General features: G+C 31.8%; 12 protein-coding genes across 12 annotated transcripts; 8 read left to right on the top strand and 4 right to left on the bottom strand.

The window, feature by feature from the left end:
- Nucleotides 1-383: 383 nt before the first annotated feature.
- On the top strand, nt 384-2,450 carry T552_04154 (hypothetical protein; the record flags this gene model as incomplete). Its single annotated transcript, XM_018372205.1, has 8 exons — nt 384-619; nt 667-822; nt 867-990; nt 1,033-1,370; nt 1,423-1,748; nt 1,791-1,808; nt 1,870-2,087; nt 2,131-2,450. 8 exons carry the CDS (start codon nt 384-386, stop codon nt 2,200-2,202), a joined length of 1,488 nt encoding a protein of 495 aa, XP_018225387.1. The 3' UTR covers nt 2,203-2,450.
- On the top strand, nt 2,380-3,598 carry T552_04155 (hypothetical protein; the record flags this gene model as incomplete). Its single annotated transcript, XM_018372206.1, has 6 exons — nt 2,380-2,450; nt 2,496-2,552; nt 2,603-2,763; nt 2,809-2,884; nt 2,931-3,405; nt 3,449-3,598. Exons 1-6 carry the CDS (start codon nt 2,407-2,409, stop codon nt 3,596-3,598), a joined length of 963 nt encoding a protein of 320 aa, XP_018225388.1. The 5' UTR covers nt 2,380-2,406.
- T552_02329 (hypothetical protein) lies at nt 3,598-4,153 on the bottom strand. Its single transcript, XM_018370875.1, has 3 exons — nt 3,916-4,153; nt 3,805-3,870; nt 3,598-3,765 (listed from the first exon to the last, which is right to left on the bottom strand). Exons 1-3 carry the CDS (start codon nt 4,106-4,108, stop codon nt 3,644-3,646), a joined length of 381 nt encoding a protein of 126 aa, XP_018225389.1. The 5' UTR covers nt 4,109-4,153; the 3' UTR covers nt 3,598-3,643.
- Nucleotides 4,154-4,558: 405 nt separating this feature from the next.
- Nucleotides 4,559-5,787, top strand: T552_04156 (hypothetical protein; the record flags this gene model as incomplete). The annotated part of the gene is made up of 5 exons (XM_018372207.1): nt 4,559-4,730; nt 4,774-4,863; nt 4,990-5,061; nt 5,110-5,392; nt 5,448-5,787. The coding sequence occupies 5 exons, from the start codon at nt 4,559-4,561 to the stop codon at nt 5,785-5,787; spliced, it is 957 nt and encodes a 318-aa protein (XP_018225390.1).
- Nucleotides 5,788-5,853: 66 nt separating this feature from the next.
- On the top strand, nt 5,854-7,134 carry T552_04157 (hypothetical protein; the record flags this gene model as incomplete). Its single annotated transcript, XM_018372208.1, has 6 exons — nt 5,854-6,075; nt 6,121-6,187; nt 6,236-6,337; nt 6,379-6,607; nt 6,649-6,768; nt 6,809-7,134. The coding sequence occupies exons 1-6, from the start codon at nt 5,882-5,884 to the stop codon at nt 7,132-7,134; spliced, it is 1,038 nt and encodes a 345-aa protein (XP_018225391.1). The 5' UTR covers nt 5,854-5,881.
- Nucleotides 7,135-7,272: 138 nt separating this feature from the next.
- T552_02331 (hypothetical protein) lies at nt 7,273-10,353 on the bottom strand. The gene is made up of 11 exons (XM_018370876.1): nt 9,938-10,353; nt 9,496-9,887; nt 9,269-9,445; nt 8,921-9,160; nt 8,066-8,860; nt 7,928-8,018; nt 7,803-7,875; nt 7,703-7,750; nt 7,536-7,652; nt 7,426-7,487; nt 7,273-7,382 (listed from the first exon to the last, which is right to left on the bottom strand). The coding sequence occupies exons 1-11, from the start codon at nt 10,305-10,307 to the stop codon at nt 7,318-7,320; spliced, it is 2,430 nt and encodes an 809-aa protein (XP_018225392.1). The 5' UTR covers nt 10,308-10,353; the 3' UTR covers nt 7,273-7,317.
- Nucleotides 10,354-10,654: 301 nt separating this feature from the next.
- T552_04158 (hypothetical protein) lies at nt 10,655-11,133 on the top strand (the record flags this gene model as incomplete). Its single annotated transcript, XM_018372209.1, has 5 exons — nt 10,655-10,732; nt 10,775-10,782; nt 10,831-10,976; nt 11,031-11,051; nt 11,090-11,133. 5 exons carry the CDS (start codon nt 10,655-10,657, stop codon nt 11,131-11,133), a joined length of 297 nt encoding a protein of 98 aa, XP_018225393.1.
- A 1,127-nt stretch (nt 11,134-12,260) lies between these two features.
- On the top strand, nt 12,261-15,383 carry T552_02332 (hypothetical protein; the record flags this gene model as incomplete). Its single annotated transcript, XM_018370877.1, has 16 exons — nt 12,261-12,293; nt 12,454-12,618; nt 12,661-12,780; nt 12,833-12,976; nt 13,023-13,089; nt 13,144-13,216; nt 13,261-13,415; nt 13,463-13,734; nt 13,776-13,907; nt 13,954-14,165; nt 14,208-14,343; nt 14,399-14,636; nt 14,686-14,737; nt 14,781-14,937; nt 14,982-15,238; nt 15,281-15,383. The coding sequence occupies 16 exons, from the start codon at nt 12,261-12,263 to the stop codon at nt 15,381-15,383; spliced, it is 2,316 nt and encodes a 771-aa protein (XP_018225394.1).
- Nucleotides 15,384-15,550: 167 nt separating this feature from the next.
- On the top strand, nt 15,551-17,452 carry T552_02333 (centromere/microtubule-binding protein CBF5). Its single transcript, XM_018370878.1, has 10 exons — nt 15,551-15,839; nt 15,888-15,942; nt 15,994-16,014; nt 16,063-16,088; nt 16,135-16,287; nt 16,334-16,455; nt 16,507-16,613; nt 16,657-16,830; nt 16,875-17,101; nt 17,149-17,452. The coding sequence occupies exons 1-10, from the start codon at nt 15,597-15,599 to the stop codon at nt 17,404-17,406; spliced, it is 1,386 nt and encodes a 461-aa protein (XP_018225395.1). The 5' UTR covers nt 15,551-15,596; the 3' UTR covers nt 17,407-17,452.
- A 169-nt stretch (nt 17,453-17,621) lies between these two features.
- T552_02334 (hypothetical protein) lies at nt 17,622-18,810 on the bottom strand (the record flags this gene model as incomplete). The annotated part of the gene is made up of 3 exons (XM_018370879.1): nt 17,622-18,117; nt 18,189-18,618; nt 18,672-18,810. The coding sequence occupies 3 exons, from the start codon at nt 18,808-18,810 to the stop codon at nt 17,622-17,624; spliced, it is 1,065 nt and encodes a 354-aa protein (XP_018225396.1).
- Nucleotides 18,811-19,027: 217 nt separating this feature from the next.
- T552_02335 (hypothetical protein) lies at nt 19,028-21,165 on the bottom strand. The gene is made up of 5 exons (XM_018370880.1): nt 20,911-21,165; nt 20,578-20,862; nt 20,218-20,533; nt 20,056-20,169; nt 19,028-20,003 (listed from the first exon to the last, which is right to left on the bottom strand). The coding sequence occupies exons 1-5, from the start codon at nt 21,156-21,158 to the stop codon at nt 19,074-19,076; spliced, it is 1,893 nt and encodes a 630-aa protein (XP_018225397.1). The 5' UTR covers nt 21,159-21,165; the 3' UTR covers nt 19,028-19,073.
- A 706-nt stretch (nt 21,166-21,871) lies between these two features.
- T552_04159 (hypothetical protein) lies at nt 21,872-22,208 on the top strand (the record flags this gene model as incomplete). Its single annotated transcript, XM_018372210.1, has 3 exons — nt 21,872-21,989; nt 22,031-22,082; nt 22,124-22,208. 3 exons carry the CDS (start codon nt 21,872-21,874, stop codon nt 22,206-22,208), a joined length of 255 nt encoding a protein of 84 aa, XP_018225398.1.
- Nucleotides 22,209-22,397: the final 189 nt, after the last annotated feature.

The raw sequence follows: 22,397 nt of genomic DNA on the forward strand, positions 1-22,397 counted from the left end.
TTCATTATATATCTCTTCTATTCTTCTTATTCATTTTATACACAAATTACTCACCGTAAATCTATCTAATAGCATAATTTTCATTCCTTTTGGTTGTTTAACTATTATTTCTATATAATTCTGTGTCGTCTGTATAACATTCATTTTTGTCTGTGGATAAAACCCTCTACACTAAAGTCTCCCTCATAAGTTGAATTCACGTGACAAGGAGTCAATATCACGTGAAATCGACTAAGTATCACGTGAATATAAAAAATTTCACGTGATATTGACTCCTTGTCACGTGAATTCGACTTGTTATCACGTGAATTCGACTCCTTGTCACGTGACATTGTGCCCGTCCAACTGCCAGCTGCAACGTCAAAATTTCTTGTCAGCTTAAAATGGGTATAAAAAGTGCCTTATTAACAGGAATTACGCTAGGAACAGTGGTTATAAAGTATCCAGATGATTCACCATTATGGATTGAGTGGTTAATTGGTACAATTGCTCAAGCTATTGGTATTTCTATTGGTAATTTTAAACTTCTTGGATGTCTTATTTTTTCGTATCCTTTTGCTATTTTTTTGAGGAAATTACCTACGAAAAGTCCATATTTAAGAAATATATTTAATATTATGTATGGGAATGTGCTTTTTTTCGCTTAAAAATTCATGGAAAATGCAGTATTTCTGTTTTTTTTTTGGTTCTTTTTAATTTTTGGTATGCGCTTCAAACAGTGCTTATTAGCGCGAATGGGACATATATTATTGTAAAATATCTTAAGGGAAAATCTATGCCAGTTTTTGTGTTTATTTTTTTAATGGGACATTTGAGTGTTAAGTAAATATATAAGAAATTTGGTAATAATTTTATATAAAAAATAGTCATTTTTATCGTCAGTTCTTTAATATTGATTCATCTATGGATGTTACATCTATACAGATGGTTCTTTGTATGAAGTTGTCAGCACTTGCATGGAATATATATGATGGTCAACAAAATTTATTAGTAAGATAAGTGTCTATTTTGATTTTTCTTATTTTTTTTTAGACGTTAACACAGAAACAGAAGGAATATTCTTTAAAAGAAGTTCCATCTTTACTGGATTATCTTGGTTATGTATTTTTTTTCCCTTCTTTTTTTGTAGGACCTTATTTTGATATGGCTGATTATTATAATTGGCTAACCAATGGTGCTTTTTCCTCTATATCTAACAAGAAAAATGATAATAATTTTAAAAAACGGCTATTCAAAGAAGATGGAGGTTATGCATTAAAGAAATTTGTTTATGGTTTATTTTATCTTTGTTTATTTCAATTAATGTCTTTATATTTTTCTACAGATTTTGTTCTTTCTGATGAATTCCTTCAAACAACTAGAATTTACAGGTAATTTGGGGGTGCATCTGTTTTGAAGGAAAAAAAACTTAATTGGCATTAGATTATTCTATCTTATTCCTTTATCAATAACACATCGTTTAAAATATTACGGTGCTTGGTCAATTGCTGAAGGTTCATGTATTTTATCGGGTATAAGTGATATTATAAGAGACTCCAATGGCAATATTATTCATAGTTCTCTTGAAAATATTAATCCATATGATGTTGAAACGGCACAGAATGTTAAACAATTGTTTGAAGCTTGGAATAAAGGTACAAATCGGTGGCTAAAATATTATGTTTACTTAAGAGTAATATCTCGTGACAATAATACAAAATTTAAAGGTTCTCTCATAACATTTATGGTTAGTGCTTTATGGCATGGATGTAAGTAATATTTAATTTATTTTTTTCTCTTATTTTTTTTAGTTTATCCAGGGTATTATTGTAAGACATTCCTATATAATATTTTTTAAAAATTTATACTTATCATTTCTGATTTGTATAGTATCTTTTATGACTGGAGCATTTGTACAAATTTTGGGAAAATATTTTAGAAAACATATTCGACCTTTTTTTTTAACTAAAGACTTGAAGCCAAATAGATACAAAATATTTTATGATATATTATCATTACTAACTATGCAATTAACATGGGGATATATTGCACAGCCTTTTATTATTCTTAATTTAAGGGATTCTTTACGTTTTTGGCAACGTTATGATGTATGTCATTTTATAAATTTCATCATACTCATTTTTTTTCTAGTTTTTTGTACATTTCGGAATTATTTTATTATTCTTACTATTTCTAAGCCCTTTTAAGGCTTTGGTATATTAATTTCAGATCTTTATTAAATTTTTTATGTTGGATTATAACGGCTTTTTATACTTTTTTAATACGAAAAAATGGATAATTAATAAACAATGGTATTTATATTCAATATGGTCTTTGTCACTTCAAATATTTGTGTTTTTACTTCATTTTTTTTATACATTTTATCTATATTTTCTCGAGATTCCGACGGGACACAGATTCTTAGACATGTCTTTAACACAAGATAAGAATATAATTAAATCTCAAAAACTGTATATTTATTTCTTTCATATATTTATTATTAATATCTATAATAGTCTGGATGATAAGCAATATTATGAAGCTCATCAGTTACTACGGACGATAGCAAATAGGTATATATATCTATAATGAAATAATAATGATAATAAATAAATGAATCAAGATATGTTAAAGCATGTGAATATGTATCATGTATAGACATGCTTTATGATGCATCTAAAAGGTTTTTTAAAGAGGGCCAGTTTGCAAGTGGTAGTGATTTAGCACTATATATAGTTAAAGTCTATAATTTAATGGAATTAAGGCCAGATACCAGTAGTAAAAGTGTTTAAACGATTTACATTGAAATAATAAATTGAATATTTTTAGCTCGACTTCTTGATATTTTATATTTATATGGATCATCTGAACCTACAAGAAAACGATTTATTAATGAGATATTAGCGTATGTTATATCAATCTCTGATAAATAAGTTTAATATTTATCCAAGATGGTCCAGTAAATGGGGAGAAACATCTGTAGGTGATGCTGATCTTCATCATAATATAGGTGTTCTTTTAGCACAAGAAGGAAACCTTTTTGAAGCAGAAAAACATTTGGTACTTGGAACAAATGAAAGTGTAAAACCCTTATTAGATCTTCTTTGCGATTATTTTTATGAAGATGATCTTTATATGGCTCCTTTTTATGCTTCACGAATAGTATTTCCTTATCTTATACTTTATAATATCGCTTCTGCTATTCGAGGTTATCGTGGAATAGTTCATTATTTAGTAGAAGAAAGAAAAGTTCAAACACACACTTTATCATCTTCTGTTGCTGATGTTATCTTGTTTCCTTCTCTACCATTGATGAATTTTTTATGTTTTCTCATTTTAACTTGTCAAAGAGGTACTGTCGATTTATTTCATACTCTAAAAGCACATTATACTGATGCTTTAAAAAAAGCTCCTTCATGGCAACCCGTAAGATATTAATTCTTATGTTTTCTTGTATTTAAACAATTAGTCTCTTGAAAAAATCGGTCATCTTTATTTTAATATTCCTGTTCAACATTCTTCAAAAAATATATGGAACGATCTTATGAATCAATTATTTATTAATCAATCCGATATGCCTGGTGATCTTCCATCAAATCTACACGATACACTTGATTAATTTCTATGGATTGCTTAATATTTCATAGATTAATTTTCTTATTAGTCACGTGACTTTCACGTGACTAGACATGGTTGAATTCGTTTCTTCTGCTTCATACATCCAATCATCTTCTTTTAAATCTTGAATTATACGTTTTAAACTCTCTCTTACCGCTTCTCCAAGAGCTTTGTTCATTAGTTATTTCATTTCTTTCATTATTTTACCTTTATGTTGAAATTGCTCACTTGTATAAATTTTTCGTAACGCTTCTGCCTGCTTTGTTTTTTCCACTAATTATTATTATTAAAATTATATTATAATTTTGTTTTATTCACTAATTTTTTGATCTTGTTCTTCTGTTCCTGGTACTGGTGTTTCCAGGAATTGTAATGTTGTAAATGATGATGGGTCCATTATATCCTCATATAAAGTTGATACTTCTTGCCCAAAAACATTTGTAATAGAAACGCTCGGGATTAATGAAGTTCGAATCCCGAATAATTGTCGTCTAAGTGGCTTTGATGACATGCTTAATTCTTTTATTTTTAAGCCTCCAAATGTTTATAAATAAATATTTATATGTATACCGATCGACCTGAAATCACGTGACCTTGGTATAAGATTTCTAGTATTTTATTGAATATTTTGATAAAAATATATATTTTTAAGGATGATTAGCATGTAGATATGCCATTGAAACGTTGTATATAGTTTTAATTTAGATTTGAAATTGGTAGAGAAGTTTGTATGAATAGTATGAAAGTGTACGATCCGTCATAATTAATAATTATTGTCAATTGTTTTATACTGGCTACCTTTTGTATTGAACCGCTTGAGCGGTTGAAAGGATTAGTGCCTGTTTTTAAACAGCCAGTTGAGCTTTTTTGCTTTAGTTATGATGAAAAGCGAAATTTAAGATATGATGCGTCGTCTTTAGTAGGAATCTTTCTAAGAAAAATATGAATTATTCATATTTAGATGTATTATTACCCTCCAGTTGTTGGATCGAATCTTTCCAATGGTTTTGAGAAGCGTATTGAACGAGATGAGAGAATTAATGAGCATCTTGATGGATTATTATTATCATTATGTGAATATGAGCGTCAAAATGGTTTCCAACGTAGTTTTGTAGATTTTTTGACATGGAGAGGTCTTGATCCATGTATATTTTTAAGATTTTTTAAGATGATTAGGTATTTTAACTCGATTCCTTTGTACACCATTTGATAGACGTACTGCATGGGCAGTTAATATTGTTCGCTTTCAGGTTAGTAAAATCTATTGTCTTTAAATTGTCCAAAGATTTATCATTTTTATCTTATTATATGTTTGATTGACATTCTTTAGCACACTATGTATATTTCTTTATTTTTTATATATCAATTGAAATATTTTTAGCTTTATTGAAGATAATTTGGAAGCTATTCCACCTTCTAGTGAACAAGAAGCACTCATGCGGTTTTGGGGTTATAAATTTGAAAGTATAATGTTAAATTATACTTGATTAATTAATATTAACTTGTTTTTAGCACTTTCAACTCTTCCAGATACTTGGGATAATTGTTCTCGTTATCAAATTGAACATAGAAATGACATTATTGTTAATAATCATGTTCAATATTGCTCTGTTGTTCGTACTAGTCTTGATAAAACAACTCTCGTTATGGGAGGAGAAGTAGATTGTGCTTGGGATGCTAAACCTGATCCACCTGAAAATCCTGTCCCTAATTATGTTGAACTTAAGACAACTCGTTCATTAACTAGTCATTCAGCTCGAAGAACTTTTGAACTTCATAAATTGCTCAAATTTTGGTAAGAAAAAAAAACAAATTGCTTATTTTCCTTTGATTTATTTCATCTTATTAAGGTCCCAGTCTTTTTTACTTGGTATACCAAGAATAATCGTCGGTTTTCGTACTGATGATGGTTATCTTGAATCAATTGAAGAATATAAAACTCAATCAATTCCTTCAAAAACCTCTGCTTTCAATGGTAATATTGCTCTCGCTTGGATGTCTCAATTGCTTTCTTTTCTAAAGCAAAATGTCCCTGATCAAGAAGGTGTATGGAGACTTTGTTATACTCAAAATGCAGATACCGTTCGGCTCTATAGAATTGAGTCTAAAGGCTATGGTTTTCTACATCCACGCTTCATTTCATGGAGAAAATCAAACATCCAAATCTTGAAGGATCTTTCTCTGTATTAAGGTTGCTCTGACAACCGTTGCTATGGTAATCGGTTAGACTGAACTGCAAATTTTAATAATTTTAAGGAAAAAGGCCATTAAGACGCCTTATACTATGGATCTAAGCGTTGACGAGGCCTTTCTATCTAATTTTCCTCCTTTATCCGATATTTGTATTCTTCATTGTTCATTTTCTGTATGGTACGCACGTTATCGTTCTATTACACCTAAAGCCAGAATAATTAAGCCTTTACCTCCAGAGTTTATTGCATATTTGAGTCAAGATAGCATTGTTCTTCCATGTGGAATGTATATTTATGTTTTTTTTTTTTTTTTTTAACATCATATGTTAAGTAGTGATAAAGACTCAGATAGTAGTTCAATAAGTGAATCAGCAGATCAAATAATGGATATTCCAGATGTGAATTATAGAATTTAAATAAGCGAAATTGTTAATTTTTTTTGTTAGAATCCAGTTATTGCTTTTCAAGCTTTGGATGATGAAATTACTCGTACAATTGAATCACTTAATGGAGCAGTTTTTCCAAAGCTTAATTGGTCTTCACCTAAAGTTTTTACCCTTAATTTTAAGTTTTATATCTTATTTTGTAGGATGCAGCATGGATTACATCAAGTCGAAATTTACGTTGTACAACTTCTTCTGATATATATCTTCTTTTTAAAAGCTCAGATTTTATTGCTCATGATTTATTTCATGCTTTTGATGATTGTATATCATCTCCTGATGTTCATGTTGAATATGAACTTGTTTTGAAACAATGGTTTACAATAATTCCATCTATGGAATTTCGTTGTTTTGTTAAACAACGTTGTCTTATAGGTATAAGTTTGATATTGTTGTATTTTATTAATTTTGACAAGGTATTTCTCAACGTGATCTGAAATATTATGCATTTCTTGAATCATTAAGACCAATTGTTATATCTCTTGCTGTGGATCTATTCAATTCCTATTTAAAAGATACTTTTCCTGATGAAAATTGTAAATATTTATGTATTTTTTTTTTTACTAATATTTCAAGTCATTTTTGATATCTATATTCCCCCGTCAAAATCTAGAGCATGGCTAATAGATATTAATCCTTGGCATTATAGGACTTTATCACTTTTATTTTCTTGGAAAGAACTTTTAAGTGATTCATTGCCTTTTAGCAATGATTCACCTCAACTTCGTCTTGTGGATGCAGATAGTAAATCATGGGGACCTTCACAATTTGTATCACAACGGTTTTCAGAAGACATTATACATACAGATACATCTGATTTTGATATAGAAAAATATATAAAAAAGCTTCAAGATATGAATACTACTACAAATGCTACCAATAATACGATCATGACAAAATGATCTTTTATCTACTATAATAATTATAAAAATTCTTGAAGGATTATAAATCCCACTATTACAGAAATGCTTTAATATGCCAAACCAAACCAAGCGTTTATATAAAATAGTTATTCCAATAAAGAAAAAAATTGCAAAACTTCAAGATTTAGAAAAATGTTGAAATATTTAAAAAAAAAATAAAAATCATAGAAATGCTTGTTCTTCATGTGCACACCAAGGTGCTCTTGATCCAACAGGAGGGAAAAGCCCTAGAATGTATAAGTAATGGATTGATGCATGAAAGAATTGTACCGATTTGTTGTGCGCTTACAATTGATCTTAATTTCCTTCTCGGATTATTAGGTGCAGGAAATCTATATAAGAGTTAATAATGATAATTAATCTTTCATAAATCAATTTACTCTTGTTCCTCTCCTGTTGCCGGTCCATGTGAAATAAAAATTTTAGGGCGATAAGATGGATCTTCGTCCATTACACAAGAATTACGAAACTTCTCAATAAGACATTCTTTTCCCTGACTATTTGAAATTTAGCTTTACGAATAATGAAATAGATAATAGATATATACATATTGGCGTATGAAATATCACAAATTTTATCTGAATGAAATCGATTCCTGGAAACATTAATTTTAGCATAATGCTTATTTATTCCTTTTTGTTATTTACCATTTTGTCCCAACACGAGCTTGACCAAAAGTAACAATAGAAATAGGGTCAATAAAATTTACAAAAGCATAACCTAAGCCATATCAAATTTCTCCCCCCTAATAAAATGATGTAATGAAACTAACCAACATTACAACGATTTCTAAAGTCGATTCTTAAATAAAGGAAATCATAGGTTTTCGGGTTTGTTGCATCAATATATTCTTGCAACATTTGCTATTCATTCATAAGCCGATTGAATGATATTTATGATGGAAACTCACCTGTGTGAATTTATTCGGTATATTTTTGATCATAATAGTTGTACGCATATCCAAGCCTCGAGTAATTCTATCATAATTCACTTTATTTTTTTCCGTAATCAAATTTGCTCTAGGGCTAGAGTTGCCAATCATTTTTAACACATCAAAAGGATATTTTAGGTTAAGAGGCAAATGCTCAGTTATCGGTGGCGAATGTTCCATCCAAACACCATCATGCGTAATGCTTCGTTTCATATTTGCTGAATATATTTGACGTTGATTAGAAGGACTACCCGGGATAAATGCCGGATTATGCGGTTCTACTTTGGCTTCTTCAAGCGCTTCTTTTACTGCTGAAGAATGAAGATAACTATTTATCTTGGTATATCGATCGTTTAAATGAACATAGCTAGTATTATCGCTGATATGAAGATTAGTAGGTTTACGGACATTATGATGTTTGTAATAATCGATATTGCCAGAACCATTGGACATTGATGCTGTATAAGGTGGTTTTTCATTTTGAAGAAAGTAACACGGAACCGAATTTGATCGATCCATAATAGGTCCGTTAGATCCTTTTTTATTCAAGAAAAACTCCAAAGGAGGGGAAAGTTTAGAACGTGAAACAACATTGGCTGATTCATGATTTATTAAATATTCATTTGAAACATTATTTAAACCTCCTTCAGAAATATCCAAGGATTTAAATTGATCTAATACGGTATTTTTATCCTGTAAATGTTGTAATTCATTCGATACTATTTTCCAGGAAATAAATCCCGATTCATAAAATGTAGCATGAAGTTTATTATTCTATAATCATTATTAAATATTACAAATAACCCATATATGGAAATGTGATTCTTGATTTACCTGAACCACTCTGCCGTTTAACTCGTCTACGGCTAACATAGCATCTCTAATATCAAAATATTCGCAAATAATTGTTTTTTTCATTGTTGTAGAGGGAGATTTGATTACGCGAATGTCACCATATGAAGACAAAAGATTAAACAAAACATTTTTGGATAAATCTCCAGATCCTTGAAGAGAAATGATGATTTCTCCCTCGTTTTCCGAAAGAAATGGAAGTGATGTACCCCCTTTCGACATCTATAACGAAAAAATAAGTACATGCCAAACAATACATTAGAAAAAAGAAAGAAGAAGTATAAGGATGAGTGATGAGTGAGTGAGTAAAGGACAGTGTTAAATACTTACAGCTATTAACGTTGTTTTGGAACAAAATTGCGCTTCTAAATACCGGTCATTGAAAAATCGATAATGACGAAGTTGCTTTTGAATTCTGATACAATCACGAACATCATAGAATCCAACAATAACCGATCCATCACTACGAAGATTCTTAGACAAGATTCCTTGTATATCTCCGAATTTCTACTTTATTTTTAGCGACTCGTCTAAATCCTTCGTTTTCCCCTATAAACCTCAAAAATCTCTTTAAGCATCCATGTCTCCATCGTTTTCGGCAAATTCGTCACTTGAAGATATCGACTCGGAATAGACGTCCATTTCTCCGAATACGCCAAATGTGACGTATTCGTCACATTTTCTTGCACCAATTTCTGCTTAGCATACGATCCTAATGATTCCGTAAACGAATAATCGAATAATTTCGTCGATTTCTCCGTCTCTTGCGTCGATTCAAAATTCACCCCTGATTCACAATATTTTGATAGACTGCTTGATATTCCTATACTCGAACTCGTATGATTACCCTGTGTTTTTCCGCTTCGCGCAACATTCTTCTCTACAATTGATTTTCCTGCTATCGCATACGTCGATAAATTACTGCTATAAAACGATGCTAGCCCTGACCCTAACCCTCTTTATTATGTTGCCCTAACCCTAACCCTCCTTTCCACAAACCTGACCCTTCCTGCCATAGCTTGGGCGATTTCCCCCCCAATGGTGTATTAGATAGACGCTCACTATGAGTACGTTTAATTGCCCGATTCTCCTGCCCCGTTTCTTTCCCATTTTTAGATACTGGAGAATCAAAAAGCGTCGATGGAATAGCCCCAAGCTCTTCGAGATCTTGATCTTTATGACTAAACCCATCTGAATACTGTGTCACTGAGCTTCGAAATGGGCTACTATCCAGCTCCGGTACCGAAAATTTGGCCTCATCAAAACTTGCTGTACTATCCTCATATGTTTCTCCTCCCTGATATTCTTCTGCCCCCAAATCCTCTGTAGTAGGGTTCTCGTCACGCGTTGCGTCTTCTGACGCATACATCTCACGTATACTTGGTATTTCAAGCCATTGTCCAATATATACACGTCTCTTTTGGACTATCCCTTGATAGACTGTCTTTGGATATACTTTTTTCCCCCTTAAAATGAGGATTTTGCATCTATTTATATTTTTTTATGCGGCCAGAGCATAGGCCACGCGTATTTATGCTTTTCGATCTTTGGATATCGTATGGCGCTTCAATCAGGGGAGGGTTAAGTCTGACATAGAATCTCAAGAGTAAAATCAAAATTGAAATGGATCAATTGATGGACAAAAACTGACTAAGAATGCTGAGTTGTATGCGATCAATTCTCGCGCTTAGACAAGGGTATCTTGGGTTAGGATAGATGAGTGTTACTATAAAGAGGATGAAAAGGTCTATTTTTAGGGTTAGTGAGAGGGACGGGAAAGGGGGTTATGAGATGGTTAAAGGAGATTAAGTAGGAGTAGGGGTTATGCTTGTATAGGGGGTTAGGTAGGAGTAGGGGGGGTAGGGTTAGGGTGAAGTTTGAGATAGGGTTAGGTTTGCACTGGGGTTAGGGTTGCGCTGGATTAGGGTTGTGCTTATGGTAGGGTTGGTATTGAGCTTAGGGTTAGGTTCTGCTGTAGATATGTTTAAGAATGGGGTTGTATTTGGTATACGTTTGGATGGGGTTGGTAGGGTTGTGTGTAGGGTTAGTGTGTAGGGTTAGGGCGTGTGTTAGGGTTAGTGTGGTGGGTTAGGGTTGCGTGAGTTAGGTCATGGTATAGGGCTGGGGTATGTTGAGGTTATAATGGGTTAGTGCAAGATTGGGTTAGTTATGCGTTAGGGTTGGTTATGCATTAGGGTTAGTTCTGCATTGTGTTAGGGTTGGTTATGCGTCGGGTTAGGGTTGGTTATGCGTCGGGTTAGGGTTCGAGTGAGCTCCCTTAGATTGTCCTTCTTACTTGTATACCAAGTGTTATACTTAAGAAAAAAATAAAGATAAAAAATATAGATAAATCTACTCCCAATATAATTGTAAAGTTCCCTCAAAAATAATATAACCTTTTATTTATACATACTACTTCATACTTATTAAAAGATAAAAGAGTAATAATTGTTATCTATTTCTTTTCTTTTTATTGTTAGTTTTCCATTTGTAAAGTCGTATTTAATACGTAAAATATAAATACCAGTTAATAATTACCCATTATTTTAAATAAATTTGAAATTTTCTACTAATAATATTTTATATCAAGTCCCTAAGAAATAGGTATTCTAAATAGTTAGAAATAATTGAATATGTATTGAGATATTAGTAATAATAAAAATGAAAAAAGACTTGTATAATATGTAAAGAAATCATAGTATCGTGTCTAGCTGTAATTTCTGTTTAAGCAATAGCAAAAGCAATAGCAAAAGCAAAAATTGTTAATGATAAATCCTATATCGTTGAATAAAAGGTTTACACTATTCGAATTGAATTTTTATAACCATTATCCTATAACTTGCTTGTCCAATTTCTATCCAATCTTCTTCCAATCTTCTTTCAATCTTCTTCCGATTATCTCTGCAAATATCCCAGTTCTAATAAATAGAAATAAAAAAGATAAAATCCCTTTATAAAAAACTGGGTTCTGCACGAACCATTTATAACATATTCATTTCAATGTCTTCTTATTTCTTGAATATCTTATTCTAATATATTCCAATATAAATCCTGATAGAAAAGACCAAATAACAAAGAAATTTTAAGATATCATAGATTTATAGATAAATTCATAGAGAATCTAGTAAAAACCATCTGTATTATTATTATACGGCTTGTCGAGGATAAAGTATCGTCCGGAAAGCTCTTAAGTAGGTTGATTGAGGTCGTATTCGAGTTGATTCATATGTTAAGAGATGTTTTTAGGAAAAAACCTCGGATAAAAAATAAAAATAGGATTTTTATTAAATTTTAATAGTTTTTAATAAAAAAACGAGGAAAAATGGGAGAATTTAAAGAAGCGGATTTTGAAGAGGTAATGATTTATGGATAAATAGAAGGTTTAGAGCTATAAATAAGAGAGTTTTAAAGGGTTTATAAGGAGTTTTATTAGAGAATTGGGTTTAGGGTTATGAGATTGAGATGATCATGATGAAATACATGTTTATAAGGATTTTTCTGATATTTGGGTTTAGTTAATTCAACAGTGTGTCTTGGGGAGTAGTTATGTAGAGGAATTGATGCCTATTTTGAAAAAAGCATGTGAATCGGGGGCTCAGAATGAGTTATTAGAGGTTTGGACGATATGGTCCTCTCAGAAGAAGCGACAAGTTGAAGAAACATGTTCAGAATACCATCAAGTAGTAGATGAAGAGGATGGAATGGTTATCTTATTGTTTTAGATGTTTATTGAGTCGATTGAACGACTTTTGAATGTCCGTCAATCTATATTAGTATTGTCGGATCAATTGCATTATTTAAACTGGGATATTCAGCAAAATGTGTCTTTATTAGCGTCTAAGGTGTGATGGAAGGGTTTTGTTGTATTTTTATATGGTGTTAAATGAGTGTTAGAAACGTGCGTTAGTAGAAGCACGACAAATGAGTCAAAATATGAAAGAAGCGTCAGAAATGATACATACATGTCTAAAAGTTCTTGGACTAGTTAATAAGATTTATGAATGGATTGGAAATAAGGAGTTTTATAGGGCATTAAGGGTTATTATGGATTTTTTTTTTGGGAGGTTGTTAAAGTTTGTTTTAGTCATTAGATGAGTTGCAAACGCTTCATTTAAAGGATATATTGGGGTTTAGATTTGCTAAAAATATATGTAAAATTTTTATTATTGAGTTTTTGAGAGAAATTATGTTTAATTTTGGTATAGGCGATTCTATTACAAGTATAAAGCAAAGAATACAGGATGCAGTGATGAGGGATTTGAAAGAGTGGCTTTTGACGTATATTTTTTGTATTTTTTTTCAATATTAATGATATGGATTAGTTTACGTATAAGCTCTACTAAGGTGGGTCAACTTGCGTTTCAAAAGACTCTTGAAAGACAGAAAATGTGGAATCAACATATTAAAATGAATCCTCGTTTACAATCATGTGAATTTAATTCACCAGTAGAATGGGTATTAAGTGAATGGGAAGATTGTAAGATGTACATTATATATATCCTACAATTTATTAAAGTGTTTCAGTTGATGTGACATCCAATGATCAAATTCAAATAGATTTTACATGTTTGTTTGAGTGTTTTCATATTTATGATGAGCTTGGACTTCATGATGAGTTTCGGGCAAGTTATGAAAATGATCGCAGAATGCAGAAAGATCTTTTGATTCCTTATTCAATGGTAATTCAAAACAAAGATCTATCTGCTATTCGTTTATTGTTACATGATATTGCTGGTTTTGTTATTATAGAGAAGAAGACGTTGGTTAAAATAAACGCTTTGCGCTCTAAAGAAGAGGTTTTAAACAAGTTTTCTTTTCTATTATCTTATTTTTCTAGATTGATTCTTTATGGGATTCTTTGTGTGATAAATTGATTGAAAATATTTCAAATAGTATTAAGGATGTTGAAGACCTTCAATTAATTCAAGATATAAAGTCTCTTATCTTACTATTTATACAAACAATTGAGGTAATTTGTGGTATATAGATATATAATTTTTTAATATATTGAATAGACATATGATTATTCTATGAAAAAGTTATATAATTTTTCATTAAGCTTGTTTGAAACATATTCAAGACTTTTAAAGGCACAATTTAGTAAGGATTTCGAACAAATTGTTACTGAGGATGATTATATGCCTATTGTTATTAGTAATATGGAAGATTATCAGAAAATATTGGATGTTAGTTGGTATAACCCTGGCAATTCTCCTAATTCAATCATGTTGTTTTCATATATGATAATAGCAGTACTAATCTAAAATAGATTTCCTGTTACTCTTCCATTTTCTCAAGTATATCCCTTGTGTTGTGTAGATATTCGAAATTTTGTAAATAAATACTATAAATTTGCTGAGGGATATTATAATCATTGTCATGATATTGATGATATTTTAAAACAGGTTTTTAAACAAAAAAAAGTATACAATTTCATATCTATATTGATTAAAAATATAGATTTTGGACGAGCTCTTAGTTGGAAATGTTAAAAAGAAATTAATTGAACGATTAAGTTTAAATAATTTATCACAATTAGTACAGATCATAATCAATCTTGAACATTTTGAAAAAGCATGTGATGAATTGGATTCTTTATTATTAAAAATACAAACTTCTGATAAAGCAACTAATTTAAAATTAAGGGCTAAATCAGAGTTTCGTAATGCTATTAAGGATGCTGAAAAACGAATATTTGGTATTTAATTTTATTTTTTTTTTTCAATATAATTAATTTAATATTTTAGAATTGGTTACCTCTAAAATAGACGATTTTTTGGAGATTTCAGATTATGATTGGTAAATAATTTATTTCAATTGGCTCTTTTAATCCATTTTGAAGGCAATCTACAACAAAACAAAAAGAACCAAGTTCTTATTTACTTGAAATGGTTTCTTACTTGACAACTGTAATGAATTCTACTTTACACAATCTTCCTAGTTCAATTAAAACGTTTTTATATTTTGGAACACTTGATCATTTTGCTTCATCCATGATGGTTACTTCTTATATCATTTCTTATCTTTACTTATCTTTATTTAGCAAATATTATTAAATAAAAGTTCAAAAAAAATTAATCAAAATTCTATTTTAAATTTTGATTTGGATTTACGATATTTAGAAAGATTTGTTCAAGATCTTAGTGAACCAAGTATTTCTTATGCTGATACTTTTTTGGAATTACGACAAAGTCTTAACTTCATTTTATCTCAAAATCCTGAGGAATATCTTAATAGTGATATACAACTTAAGAAATATAGTCGTATAAAACCTCAAACTGCCATTCTTCTTCTTGAAAAGTATTTTTTATTCTTATTTTTTCTTATTTATTTTAATATTAGGATTATTTTATCTGAAACAAATAGATCTTCTGATGAAAAAAGACTTTCAATTATAAGATCTTGCGAAAATGTTATCAATTCTTTGGTTACTCATCGTTCTTGATTCATTTTTTTCAACTTTCTTTCTTTTATTACAAATTATATTTATAATTATAAACTTTTATATTTCAATTGGATTTAAATAGGAAAGATATATTAAGGAAAACCTTTCAGCACTTGTTTTTTTTTCAACTATCTTTATACATACAAATAGGTCTTCCGTAAAGAAATATTTCTGCGATAAACTTAGTTTATCTATTTTATACACAATATTGAGATGAGTTCTGTTGCTGATATTCAGACAAAGACCGATTATTTAATTAAACCAGAGAATCTCTCAGGAAATGCTGATACATCTACTTGGCCTCTTTTATTAAAGAATTATGATAAATTGGTAATACGAACAGGTCATTATACACCTATTCCTCATGGATCATCGCCTTTAAAGAGAGATATTAAGGCGTATATAAGTTCAGGAGTTATTAACCTTGATAAACCAGCAAATCCGTCATCTCATGAAGTAGAATTTGGTTTTTTTAAGGTTTTTTTTAAATATTTTTTTTAATAGGTGGTTGCATGGATTAAAAGGATACTGCGCTGTGAGAAAACAGGACATTCAGGAAGTAAATAATATATTCTATATATTTATGTTCTTTTTTTCTAATTTTTTATAGCTTTAGATCCTAAAGTAACAGGTATTTTAAAAAAAATTATATAATAAGTCTAAAAATTGAGTTTTAAAGGATGTTTGGTAGTCTGTATTGATAGAGTAACATATAGCTACAAGTAGCACTTTTTTTGAATGATATTTTTAGGCTACAAGATTAGTTAAATCACAACAAGGTGCAGGAAAAGAATATGTATGTGTAATTCGATTTCATGATGCTTTATCATCGGAGAAAAAGTTTGCACAGTCTCTGGAAATGTTAACAGGTGCTTTATTTCAACGTCCTCCTCTTATTTCTGCAGTAGGATTGTGTATATTTTAAAAAAGTATATTGAAAGTGTTAATAGGTTAAACGTCAGCTTCGAATTCGTACAATTCATGAATCTAAGCTTCTTGAATTTGATAATGATCGACATTTGGGTTTATTTCGTGTTAGTTGTGAGGCAGGGACATATATTAGGACATTATGGTTTTTTATATTTAAAAAAATATTTTTTATATATATTAATGTTTGTATTAGTGTTCATTTAGGTCTTATATTAGGTGTGGGAGCTCATATGCAAGAGCTTCGTCGTATACGAAGTGGATGTCTTAGTGAAATGGATGGTATAGTTACTATGCATGATGGTATTTAATATTTTTTTTATTTTTTATTTTTTAATTTTAAAAGTTCTTGATGCACAATGGGAATATGACAATACAAGAGATGAAACATATTTAAGGCGTGTTATTCGTCCTTTAGAATCTCTTCTTGTATCTTATAAAAGAATTGTTGTTAAAGATAGTGCAGTCAATGCCATTTGCTATGGTGCTAAATTAATGATTCCTGGTTTACTTCGTTATGGTATGTTTATTGGGTTATTTTAGATTGATTAATCTCTTTTATAGAGTCGGGTATTGAACTTAATGAAGAGGTTGTACTTATGACGACAAAAGGTGAAGCAATTGCTTTAGGCATTGCTCAAATGTCAATGGTAGAATTATCTACATGTGATCATGGAGTTGTAGCTAAAATTAAACGATGTATCATGGAAAGAGATACATATCCTCGAAGATGGGGCTTAGGTCCTCAAAGTATAAAGAAAAAGATTTTGAAAAAAGAAGGGAAACTTGATGTTAATATTTTTATTTATTTATTTGATATTTTATTAAATATTTTTAGAAATATGGAAGAGTTAATGATGCAACGCCTGAAGAATGGAAATCTACATATGTAGATTATAATTTGCCATCTGAACAACCATGTAGTCAAAAAACGACAGAGGCTGAATCAATGCAAGATAAATCGGCATCTATAATAACAGATATTCCGGTAAAAGAGAAAAGAAAGAAGGACAGAATGGATGAATCAAAGACATCTGATAAATCAGGAAAAAAAAGAAAAATAGAGAAAAAGAAAAAAGATAAATCAAAAATATAACTATTTTACAATAGGGTTATATGATATATCATTCCTATAATATTGATAAGTGCATTTTATGTATAATGAAAATCTAAAGCATAAATAAAACGTTTGATTTCGCTGCTTTTTTTGCCTTTTTTTACTAAAACCCCGTATTAAGACTATTTATATAATACCAGAATTGAGGAATAAAAGAATTATACATTAAAACATTTCAAAGCTTATACTTGCGTTTAGGAAAATATTTGTTTGAGTGCGTTTTTTTTCTCGGGAGAAAGTGTAGTTGGAAATGCGACTTTAAAAATAACGATTAAATTTCCACGTGTGGAGGGATTTTTCGAAAGTGGCATACCATGACCAGGATAACAAACTTCATGATTAGGTTGTATCGGATTAGCACTTGTAACTTTTAAATGCTTGCCATCAATAGTAGTAATCATTTTTAAGAATCCAGTAAGCGCTTCGACCAAAGTAAGATTCATTTCGGTGATCAAATCATCACCCGATCTTCTAAACATCGTATGTGGCTTTTCCTCAATGATAAAATGGATATCTTGAACCGTACCATTAGGCTTTTCATCGCCTTCTCTGGCGAATTTAATTTTAGTACCGGGTTTCCATCCTGGTTTTATTTGAACTTCTAGGAAACGTTCTTCTTGACGTACTGTACCCGAACTACCGTAAACTTTTCGTTTTATCTTCATACGTTTTGTCGTACCAGTGAATAATCTAGAATAAATAGTGAGAAAAAGATGAATGAATGAATGAATGAATGAAAAAACAAACGTGTAAATACTCACTCTTCTAGGGTTAACGGAAGCGCCTTTGTAACTATTTCTCTTTCTGGCTCTTCCTTTTTTCCTCTAAATCCCATATGATTTCCATGTACACCTGCACTCCCTCCCATATTAAATAACCTTCCAAAACCACCTGACATTTCTCCCATGCCAAAATCATCCGATTCCCCTCCAAATGCTCCTCCAAAATTCTTCATAAATGATGCAAATACATCTTCTGCAGATGATGGATGGAATCGTGCTCCTCCATCCGGTCCACCTGTAGAAAAGAAAAATGATTGTCCATTACTGGTTCGTCCGGAAAACCCTTGGAACCCCCCTGGTCCCCCCGAAAAGCCCGGTCCTGCCTGGGGTTGCCCTTCCGTTAGCCCATATTGGTCATATAATTGTCGACGTTTTGGATCACTCAAAACCTCATATGCAAGACTAATTTCTGTGAAAATAAGATAATCAGACACGCCAAACGCAACCCATTCTTCCCAAAACCTTTAAATCGCTCCGTACCCGATGGATTCTTGTCCGGATGATATTTCAATGCTAGTTTTCGATATGCCTTACGTATAGCATTCTCATCCGCTTCCGGACCAATCTCTAAATACCGATATAGCTTAAGATCTTTTACCATGCTTATTTCTATCTATTTTTATACATCTCCATATTATATTTTATGTCCTCTCCATTTACCTATATTTAATAATTCTTGGTAATTATTTGGTTTCGAGGGGGATCTCCCGCCTTTTTATATTCTTGAGGTCCGAGTAAGAAGTCTCGAAGGGTTCGAGAAGCTTCCAGTCACGTGACAATGAAGATCATCATAGCAAGAAAGAGAATGATTTTGAAGAAAAATGTATGAAAAGAGGAGTAAATGAAGCGAATTGAATGATAAGATTAAGTTGGATCATCGCCGGTATTTCCATTTGCATTAAAAACCATATTGATATAATCGTCATTTTTGGAATCTAAATGAGTCTCAATGGAACCATTAGTGATTGGATCGACGCACAATGCGACAGCCAGTGTTGTATTGGGGTCGTCCGTAAGTGCTTGTGTATCAGTATTTTTTTCTAGAGAAGAAGAAGAAGGATTTATTTGTTCGAGTAATTGTATTTCAAGAAAACCTCCACGTTCACTAATCCAACATAACCATTCGTCGATCCAACAACGTACGACCCACCAAGCGCCAAAGGATTCACCGCCGGCTACAGTGATTTCTCTTAGAATAGCGGTTTCGACGGTTCCGGCACATAAAAGAAATAATTTTGGAGAAATGTTTGGAAAACGACTTGGTAAAGAGGAAAAGAAGTCGGCCCAACGATTTAATGAACCGTCTAAAGTGTTTGTACCGTCATTATTTATTGAATGATCGGTTTGTGATGTATCTGTTGATGAAATGGAAGAGGAACCCACTTTACTTGTAGAATTTTTTTTAGAAATATTTAATTGATTTGATCCGTATAAGAGTTGAATGACGTCATCAAGAATTTTGACTGCCTCATCTTCTTTACAAGGAAGTTCTCGATTTACAATTGCACGTGCATCAATATACCTAAGCCAATCATTTCTCATTAATTCTCTATCTGCTGGATTGGTTAAAAATCGTGCTGCTGCATGTGCTGTATCATTAACACGTAAAAGTCTTGATAAAAGTGCTGAAAAAGCGACTGCCGGAATAACCTTAGCACGAACGAAATGTTGAGGATGAATCGATAATGTATGTGTAATATGATTAATCAAGGTTGATGAAAGAACACGTAATGATGAAAGAATTTGAGGTGGTACCACTTGTAATGCAAGTGGTGATAATAATCGTATAATTTCCTAAATGAAATATGTCATATCTTGGAAAAAAATATTGATTTAAATGATTTACCCTATACATTTCGAAATCTGCTCTTTGAACCCAATTTGCTAGGAATGGTGATGAAAGAAGTTTTTGAACCGGAACTGTAAGGGAATTATGAAAAGAAGATGTAATCGTAAGAAACTAAAACAATGTATAAAAGACTTTCTTTTTTATCAAAAAAAAAATCACCTGTTTTAATCTCATATATCGAATCGATTCAATCAATGAGCTACAATGTGACGTATATAATGAAATAAGCGTGTTCTTCGTATCCGGATCTACATCTGCTGGAATATATTGATTAATATCAGGCAATGTAAACGACGCTAATGGCGACATTGCACTAGAATTCGATGTTGACGAATATGTTGGAAAATAAAGATGCTTCGACTTAAATACAAAGTTAATCAAAGGATCCGACGACTTTTCCGTCTCAACATTAGAATGTACCAATAATGGATCAAATGCTTTAAGAAATGACGATGTATGTACACTTTCTGCATACCTATTTCCTTAATTAATTTTTACACTCATTTCCTTTTATTTTACGTCGAATTTTCTTCATGTGCATTCTTAAGCTCCGATTTACTAGGACTTATATGTGTCGAAAGATGATCATCACGAAGTTTCATTCCACAATAATGATATTTCGATTGTCCTCTCACTCCTAACCTTCTCGTCTTAATATCCGGGTATACCATCCTCACAAGCTTCCCAAACGACGCCGGATTTAACGGCTTTATTCTTTCATGCGCGCATACCGATACATAATGTGCGTAGATACGGTTTCGAGGAACCGCTACATCTGGTATCGCCTCACAGTTCCTCATTAACCTACATCCCTTTAAAACCCTTTTTCTCCTTATAAAATCCCTTAAAAACCAGCTAATCCCAAATACTTGTCTGTATTTCTCTGATTGTGTACCGCATTCCTCCTCCCGAACTTTATTTGCCAATTCTTCCATAGAAAGTGAGATATTCTCAAGTGTTACTCGTCGTAATTCTTGATGATCTGCATCTGTTTCAAGTACATTTGAGAGACGTCCATTTATAAATGGATCTTCTCCTGTTTCTGATGCAAATCCGTAACGCATAATATTGCAGCGTTCGTAAGGACCTTGAGTGTTCATACGATCGATACATACGTGATTTCGAAGGAGGCGGAAAAAGGTATTTTTAAAGAGGAGAGAAGAGGGGAGAGAATAAGAAGAAGTTAGAAGAAGTTAGAAGAAGTGGAGAAGAAGTTAAAAAGAAGTTTAAAAAGTTTAATAAAAGATAAAGTTTTTTGAAAGGGAGATTTGTATATAAAGTGGGAGTTGAGTGGAGTTAGGGTGTCGCTGGGGTTAGGGTGTGGGTTAGGGTTGGAGAGTAGTTAGGGTTGGTGTGGGTTAGGGTTAGGGTTAGAGCGGTGCTACGGCGGTGCTACAGTGGAGCTACAGTGGAGTTTGGCGTATGTATTGGAGTTGAAGTTGGGGTGAAGAGTTGGGGTTGGCATTCTATGCTTAGAGGTTAGGGTGGAGCTACCCCTTCACACTAAGTCTAAGTTTATGTTTAAGTTTATGTTTAAGTTTAAGTTTATACGCTAAGTTTATACAATAAGTTTAAGTTAAGTTCAAGTTTACGCCTACCCTAACCGACCCTACTTTAGCTCCGCTTAACCTAACCTTAACCCTAACCCTGTCTCCACTCTACTCCACTCTACTTTCTACTCTCTTCTCTTTATTGTATAAACTTAGTCGGAAGGTGTAGTTACAAGTTGGGGTTAGGGTTAGGGTATGCGTCGGGTTAGGGTTAGAGCTACGGTTCTGTATAGGGTTATAAAGTAAGGGTTTAAGATTAAACTATGAGGTTGGAGTTGAAGTTGGAGCTGGAGTTGGAGTTATATTTTAAGAGTTATATATTAAAGAAAGAGTTATATAGTTGGAGCTACACTGTTGGTGCTACACAGTTGGAACTACATAGTATGACGTAAAGTTTATAGTGAAGGTTAAGCGTGGGTTAGGGTGGAGCTTAGAGTGGAGCTTAGGGTGGAGCTTGTTTGTGCTTAGGGTTAGGTCTAGGGTTTGTCCTAAGTTGTATGTTGAGTTTAATATAGGGTTAAGGTTGAAGTTGAGTTGAAGTTGAAATTGATGCCAATGCCGACTCCTACGCCGACGCTGACGTTGTATAAGTGTTGTTGAATTTGTATTTAAGAATATACTTTATTATTAGTGATATCTATAAAGTTAGAGCTAGTGTTAGGGTTGTAGCTAGGGTTGGGGTGGTGCTAGTGCTTAGGGTTCGTGCTGAGGGTTAGGGTTGTGGTTATAGGGTTACAATTATAGAGTTAGGGTTGTAATCAAACTCCTAATCAAACTCCTAATTAAACA

Source organism: Pneumocystis carinii, assembly GCF_001477545.1.
Source record: "Pneumocystis carinii B80 chromosome Unknown supercont1.10, whole genome shotgun sequence".
Classification (NCBI taxonomy): Eukaryota; Fungi; Ascomycota; class Pneumocystomycetes; order Pneumocystales; family Pneumocystaceae; genus Pneumocystis; species Pneumocystis carinii.

Excerpts from the sequence above, each read along its gene's own strand:
- T552_02335 (XM_018370880.1), bottom strand. The coding sequence starts at position 21,158 with ATGAACACTCAAGGTCCTTACGAACGCTGCAATATTATGCGTTACGGA. Across the intron at positions 20,170-20,217 it reads GATATATGAGATTAAAACAG|TTTCTTACGATTACATCTTC; the intron begins GTGATTTTTTTT and ends ACATTGTTTTAG. Across the intron at positions 20,004-20,055 it reads CAGATTTCGAAATGTATAGG|GAAATTATACGATTATTATC; the intron begins GTAAATCATTTA and ends TATTTCATTTAG.
- T552_02329 (XM_018370875.1), bottom strand. The coding sequence starts at position 4,108 with ATGTCATCAAAGCCACTTAGACGACAATTATTCGGGATTCGAACTTCA. Across the intron at positions 3,871-3,915 it reads AGAACAAGATCAAAAAATTA|TGGAAAAAACAAAGCAGGCA; the intron begins GTGAATAAAACA and ends AATAATAATTAG. Across the intron at positions 3,766-3,804 it reads TGAGCAATTTCAACATAAAG|CTCTTGGAGAAGCGGTAAGA; the intron begins GTAAAATAATGA and ends TAATGAACAAAG.
- T552_02333 (XM_018370878.1), top strand. The coding sequence starts at position 15,597 with ATGAGTTCTGTTGCTGATATTCAGACAAAGACCGATTATTTAATTAAA. Across the intron at positions 16,089-16,134 it reads TGGTAGTCTGTATTGATAGA|GCTACAAGATTAGTTAAATC; the intron begins GTAACATATAGC and ends TGATATTTTTAG. Across the intron at positions 17,102-17,148 it reads AAAAAGAAGGGAAACTTGAT|AAATATGGAAGAGTTAATGA; the intron begins GTTAATATTTTT and ends AAATATTTTTAG.
- T552_02331 (XM_018370876.1), bottom strand. The coding sequence starts at position 10,307 with ATGTATGCGTCAGAAGACGCAACGCGTGACGAGAACCCTACTACAGAG. Across the intron at positions 9,888-9,937 it reads GCTATGGCAGGAAGGGTCAG|GGTCAGGGCTAGCATCGTTT; the intron begins GTTTGTGGAAAG and ends AAAGAGGGTTAG. Across the intron at positions 7,653-7,702 it reads GATATTTCATACGCCAATAT|TCAGGGAAAAGAATGTCTTA; the intron begins GTATATATCTAT and ends AATTTCAAATAG.